Source organism: Sorghum bicolor, chromosome 1, assembly GCF_000003195.3.
Source record: "Sorghum bicolor cultivar BTx623 chromosome 1, Sorghum_bicolor_NCBIv3, whole genome shotgun sequence".
NCBI lineage: Eukaryota > Viridiplantae > Streptophyta > Magnoliopsida > Poales > Poaceae > Sorghum > Sorghum bicolor.
This window is the reverse complement of record NC_012870.2, coordinates 57,535,138-57,541,998: the sequence shown is the minus strand read 5'-3', so window position 1 is coordinate 57,541,998 and position 6,861 is coordinate 57,535,138. Positions and strand designations below refer to the sequence as shown.

The following is a 6,861-nucleotide window of genomic DNA, read 5'->3' as shown; positions in this document are numbered from 1 at the left end:
GCCACAAGCACCTTTAGGTGCAAGGCTATACAGACCCCCGATCTCACTGGACGTAGGGCATTCCAGGCCCGAACCAGTATAAACCCTCTGTGTCTCACTTGCATCACCATCCAGGCTAGGGTAGTCACGCAAACTTATACTTGTTTGTGTCTAGACCATGAGTCTAGACGCCGACAACCACTTTCCCTTTTCTTCTCTCTTTGTTCCACCCTCTCTTGGCTCTCGCCAACTACAATGGCGTATGGATTGAGAGAGACCGGAACTTCTTGTGCTCGTAGTCTTTTCGATTCCTGTCAACCTCTATGACACTTGGATCGAAAGACCGTACGCTGTGGTGGTTGCTTAGAATGAGTTAGAGTCTATGCAATTTATTAAAGCCGTACAGGTTGACTCAGTTGACCCGGGAAGTACCGGCTAGGCTAAGACTCTGACTCATACTTAGTGAACAGCCAGTCCTGTTTCTGTTAGCCCAGGGATCGGACATCCACCGAGAGGGCTAAGTCGTTATCCTTTCGGTGCTCTCTTAGTGTAGTTATTCTTCGGTGTTCTTCGCCTCTTTTTGCAGTCTTTCTAGGTCTAGTGGTTTGATTGTTTCCCTTGTTTGACGCTTTCGAGGTAGTCGCTTCGGGGTTAGCGTTGGTCGGATTGGAACCCTTTGAAGGAAGGACATGCAGATAGAAGGACTTTGGATAAGAACAACTACAACTACACTAAGGATCTTGGAAATGACATTCAACAGGTGCCACGTCCCACCCAACCTCGTAGAATCCTATTAGACATGCAATCATGTAGATGCTAGTGCTTTACTTTTATGCAATTGAACTGAGATAGGTTGCATGGTAGAAATGCTTGTGAGCCATTGCCTTGTTGCAACCTATAACCCTCGCACACCCGCTGATAGGTTAAAAGCTGCATACTACTTGTTGCTGCTTCTACTACGCATTATATCTGTGATGTGATGCAATGTGGGAGATTGGATGTGAGTGGATAAGGCACGTGGTGCCGATAACTGGATAATGAGATGATAATGGATTTGGGGAGATCTTGGCTTGTGTCTTGGGTGTGTGGTGAGGGTCGAGTCGACCGAGCAGGATCTACGACGAGTCTTGGGACAAGTCTTGCCAGAAGACGCTACCTGGGCGTTCTCCATGAGAGATACCTGTGGCGGGTACATGTGATAGGGAGAGGTCCCGGAGTGGAGTGTCTTCGTGGGACGAAGCACCGGGATGGGAGGTGCTGTTTAGCACGGGGTAGCCGGATGTCCCGTCGAGTGGGGCATCGGTTGGCCCCTAGTGAAGATGTCCTATTTGGTCACCCTAAGGACTGATATGTTCTGTGGACCGGGTCTTAGGAAGCCTTGCACCCCACTCGCTCTTATGGGGAGGAGACGGATGTACGACCAGCTAGGGCGGTGCCACTACTACTAGGTTGTTAGCAGATAGTGTAGGGAGGTACGGGCATGAGGACCCACACGCTCCTAAGACAGCGTAGTGACCTTTGGGGCCCGGTGCTACGCCTCACAGTCTCACCGTACCGGTGGTACTCCGGTGTGGTCCCAGTTCTAAGTGGTAGGGTGGCATCGTGTTTAGTTGGAAGGCAGCCCGGAATCAGCCTAGACGAGGGCCTTCGTCGATGATGGTGATCTTGTGGTTAGTGCAAACCTCTGCAGAGTTTTGGTTGATCGATCGATACATATGCCGACTCGTCGGCTATGGACCTTTCCTAAGTACAGCTTCACTTGACTAGAGAGAGGAGTCCTTTCTACCTTCCCCTGGGTTTTTGTTGGATCCGGCGTTGGCCGTTGAGGCAAGGCACGAGCGGGGGTCGTACTTGCCGCCTAGAGAGTGAGAGTGTGATGAGATGTGTGTGATGGATGGATGGATGTGTGGTTGAGATGGATTAAAACCTGATGAATTATTATTATTAAATATTGATGAACTTGCATAGGAAAGACTACAACCATATATATAGGCCTCCTGATCTACCCTTTGCATTCCACTTACCACAAAGCTTACGCAAAAGCATAGGATGGGAGCCAGTGGCCAGTACAAATCGTACTGAAAGTTGTTTAGCAGGTTTTGAACGTGGTCTGTGACGATAACTACGGAGAATAGAAGGATTAGGTGGTCTCGTTCCTGCACTCAAATTTGGTTCGGAGATGAAGGCTACGCCGCTGATAAACTACGCCGACTCTGATGATTGCTCGTGAAGGAGGGGCCTTCACCGCTGACGCGCTACATCGACTCTGATAAAGATCTGAGAGTGTTTCCGCTAGAAAAACGATGTAATAGGCTTGTTGACCAAGAGTTGTAAAGTAAATGTGTTGTAATCTTGTTTTTCACGATGTATGACTATGATAACAGCTGATATATGATAATGTGATGGCTCAATTTCTGAATTATCACATTATAATTCGAATCTGTGGATTTTTCCCTTTGTGGAAAAATCTAGGTCGTTTCAATATACGTATCAGACCTTCAGATGTCCTTGTCGATCAGATTCTAAAGTGACGCCTTGTTTAGTTCGCAAAAAATTTTAAGATTCTCCGTCACATCGAATCTTTGGTCGCATACATGGAGCATTAAATATAGATGAAAATAAAAACTAATTACACAGTTTATCTGTAATTTATGAGATAAATCTTTTAAGCCTAGTTACTCCGTGATTGGACAATATTTATCAAATAAAAACGAAAGTACTAAAATGGCTAAAACCGAAAATTTTTACGAACTAAACAAGGTCTGAATGCACGAGTCAAATAAAAAAAGTGCGACCGGCGAGGGATGCACGCGCTAGCTGAATGGATGGGAACAGGACTTAAAGGCTTGCTTAGATGTATCTTAAATTCTAAAAATTTATAAGATTCTTTATCGTATCGAATCTTTAAACGTATATATAAAGCATTGAATATAGATAAAAACTAATTACACAATTTATTTATAATTTATAAAACAAATCTTTTAAACTTAATTAATATATAGTTAGACAATAATTATTAAATACAAATAAAAAATACTACAGTGTTAAATTTTAAAAAATTTTGACATCTAAACAAAGCCTCAGACGAACGACGACCAGTTGCACATGCACGCTCGTCCGCACGTGAGCTTACGAAGGTACAGTACTCCTTACACGCCAAAGGTTCTTCCTCTGTGAACCACTGTCGTAGAGACTCGTGTAGCCAGACAATTCTACGGTCGTGTAAGTCAACGAAGGTGGAGAGTACTCCTCAATTTTGAAAATTCACATATGCATACGTATTCACACATAGGCGTTGTTTAGTTCCGAAAGAATTTTGGATTTCGTTACTGTAGTACTTTCGTTTTTATTTGACAAATATTGTCTAATCATAAACTAACTAAAATCAAAAGATTCGTCTTACGATTTACAAACAAACTGTATAATTAATTTTTATTTTTATCTATATTTAATGCTTTATACATATGCCACAAGATTTAATGTGACGGAAAATCTTGAAAACTTTTTGAATTTTAGCGTGAACGGCCATATATATATAGGATCGCAGTTCCGTTCTTATGAAGGAATACACGATCGAGTACACGTCAATCAAGTGCAAGCGACAGCTGTGGTCGATGGACCGCTAGAGTACGCGAACCTTGTTAGTTCCGAAAAAATTTAGAATTTCCCTACTGTAGCAGTTTTATTTTTATTTGATAAATATTATCCAATCATGAACTAACTAGGATTAAAAGATTCGTCTCGCGATTTACAGACAAACTGTGTAATTAGTTTTTGTTTTCATCTATATTTAATGTTTCATGCATGTGTCGCAAGATTCGATGTGACGAGAAATCTTGAAAACTTTTCACAGTTTGTCTGTAAATCGGAGAAGAGTACCGGAGGCGAAGGTTGCTGAGCCATTTTGCTGCCTTGTTTTCTTGGGGAGGAGAAGATGGTCAAGCTTTTCTTTATATAAATCTTCTTGGCAACGAGAGCGAATATAGTAAGGTGGGTTTTCTCGGATAAAATTTAATTTCTGTCACATTAAATATTTGGATATATATATATAAAATATTAAATATAAAGTATTTAAAACTAAAACACGGCTAGGTAGTAATTTGCGAGATAAATTTTTTAAACTTAGTTAGTTTATAATTAAACACTAATTATAAAATAAAACAAAAATACTATAATGTCTATTAAACTTTAACAGATTCAATCAAACACCGAGTAAATTGGTTGGCTGCTCAAGCTAGATAGTCGATAAGCACACTCACGCAGGCCAGGCCTGTTGGCACAGTTCAAGCACGACAGCCAACAGATCACAGCAGGGGGCACACGTACAAGCACATCACGTCTGTGCGGGGGCTCGAGCGACGTGGCTACGGGCCTGGTGAGCAAGGCACGACTGGGGGCTCGAGCGCGTAGGGACGTGGTGGGCGGTGTGCATGGGCGAGGGGCGCTTGTGAGGAACGATCTCGTCCGACGCGTAGTGACGCATCGTGAGCGCTAGAGCACGGTGGCACGCACAGGATGCGGTGAAGTGTGACGGGGCGGTGCGCGCAGCGCTGCAAGGCAGTTGGCCACGGATGGGGGGACTGGTTTTTCCCTGATGCGAGAACGGTCGTTTCTGGATCGATGCAGCGCCGATTTTTTAAGGCCCCTGTTGGGTTGTCCGAAAAAGATTGACCCCTTGGAACCATTTTAACTTGGAATTTCTAATTTGGAATGGTTCAAGTTGGTATGATGATTGACCCCGGAACCATTTCACAACCGAACATGGGATAAGAGAGATGTAGTGGCCTAATAAATTTATGAAAACCATTTTTTTTCCTGTTTAGATTGGCCTAGAAAACCAAGATATGTCACTTGGTAATAAAATATTATTTTAGTTTTCTAAGTATACAACTTTTATTATATATCTAGACCAGCGTATAGAATCAATCTTTTGTATTGTACGTATATATGCTATGTTTAAATTGTCCAGTCTGACATTCTTATAGCATCCTCTTGCTACGCCAGGGCACGTTTCCTTGCTTGTGAATCAATAAGGCCTTGTTTAGTTCCTTGCCGAAATTTTTTCGTGATACTGTAGCATTTTTATTTGTTTGTGGTAATTATTGTCCAATCATGAAATAACTAGGCTCAAAAGATTCGCCTCGTAAATTTCAACCAAACTGTGTAATTAGTTTTTATTTTCGTTTATATTTAATACTCTATGCATGCGTCTAAAGATTCAATGTAACGGAAAATCTTGAAAAGTTTTTGGATTTTGGGCAGAAGTGAACAAGGCCTAATTAAAGAACGAAAGAACATTTGGACCTGTACACTCCTCTCTAGCATAATCAAAGAACTCAAAAAATAGATTAAGACTAAGACTAACTAATCAGTTAATTAAGCGACCACCGTCCGCTGTCTTGCTGCCACATCTCAGGTCTCAGCTGACGGAGAGCTGCGGGACGGCCAGGTGCGGGTGCGGCGACAACGGTGAGAGCGGCGGCAGGCTGCAGATCGCCCCCTTCAGCGACTCGTCCTCCCAGAAGTAGTCCGCCCCTCCGCCGCTTGCCGCCGTATCCTTGCCATCCCAGCCACAACCCGCTGCCGCCGCTGCGGGCTCCTGAACCCGCTCCTTCTTCACCTCCCTGACCAATAAGCACCCGGCGTCCTGCTCCTGCGGCGACCTCGCCCGGCCCCTCTTGTTCCCGGCCACGGTCACGCTGGGCTGAGGAGCAGCAGCAGGCGCCGCCGCCCACCGTGCGGCGGCGCCGAACGCGACCTCGTTGGGGAAGTTGAGGATGGCCTTGGACCCGCGCAGGCGGAACGCGGCGCGGTCGTAGGCGCGCGCGGCCTCCACGGCGGTGTCGTAGGTGCCCAGCCACACGCGCGCGCCCTTCCGCGCGGGGTCCCGGATCTCGGCCGCGTACTTGCCCCACGGCCGCTGCCGCACGCCGCGGTACCGCCGGAAATCGTCCTCCTCCTCCTCGGGTTCCGGTGGGTAGCAGTAGTGCTGCTGCTCCTGCCGATGAATCTGCATCGGCGGCGGCGCCGGCGCCCACAGGTGCTGCTGCTGCAGGTCTACCGCCGGTGGCCTCGGGGGCAGCGAGACGGAAAGCGCTGGCAGCGGCCTACTACGCCCCGGCGGCGATTGCGATGGCGATGGCGATGACGACTGCAACGACGCCGAGTCATCGGAGCTCACGGTCACGGCGACGTGGTGGTCGTCGAGGAGGTGGGCGCGGATGAGGTCGAGGTGCTCGCGCAACAAGGCCATGACGCGCGGTGGTCGATCGAGTGGAGAGCTGGAGAGATGTGCAGTGAGTGGAGGAGAGGCCTGCACGGGCACGGCGTGCGCACTGCCGCGATGTCGCTTGAGATTGAGAGCTGCGGTACCGGTCCTGCCGCACGCATGGCCATTATATACGGAGGGGGTCACCGTAGGGACCGTTGGGATAAGATGACATCAAAGGTGGTTCCACGAGGCTTCCTGGTGCGACGCACGAAGCTGCAAGCCTGCAAAGGACGGACTAGTCGCGGCTTGTCGCGTTCCGGTAGACCGGAGGAGGTCGCAGTCCGACTCCCGAGGCAGATCGAGACAGCTCATAATTTTCTGTTTAGAAAAATGTCTTGTTTAGTTCGTAAAATTTTTTAAGATTCTCCCACATCAAATCTTTAGTCACATGTATGGAGCATTAAATATAGATAAAAATAAAAACTAATTGTACAGTTTATCTGTAATTTTTGAGATGAATCTTTTGAGCCTAGTTACTCCGTGATTGGACAGTGTTTGTCAAATAAAAACGAAAGTACTACAGTAACAAAAACTAAAATTTTTGTCGACTAAACAAGGCCGTACTCTCGATTTCTAGAGTTGTCTTCAATTAAATTTTTAAATTTTAACTT

The 6,861-nt window shown here is 46.1% G+C and overlaps 1 protein-coding gene across 1 annotated transcript; it reads right to left on the bottom strand.

Annotated features, from left to right (window-relative positions):
• On the bottom strand, positions 5,204-6,378 carry LOC8055639 (ethylene-responsive transcription factor ERF104). The gene has a single exon (XM_002464879.2). The coding sequence runs from the start codon at positions 6,230-6,232 to the stop codon at positions 5,399-5,401; it is 834 nt and encodes a 277-aa protein (XP_002464924.1). The 5' UTR covers positions 6,233-6,378; the 3' UTR covers positions 5,204-5,398.

Excerpts from the sequence above, each read along its gene's own strand:
- LOC8055639 (XM_002464879.2), bottom strand. The coding sequence starts at position 6,232 with ATGGCCTTGTTGCGCGAGCACCTCGACCTCATCCGCGCCCACCTCCTC.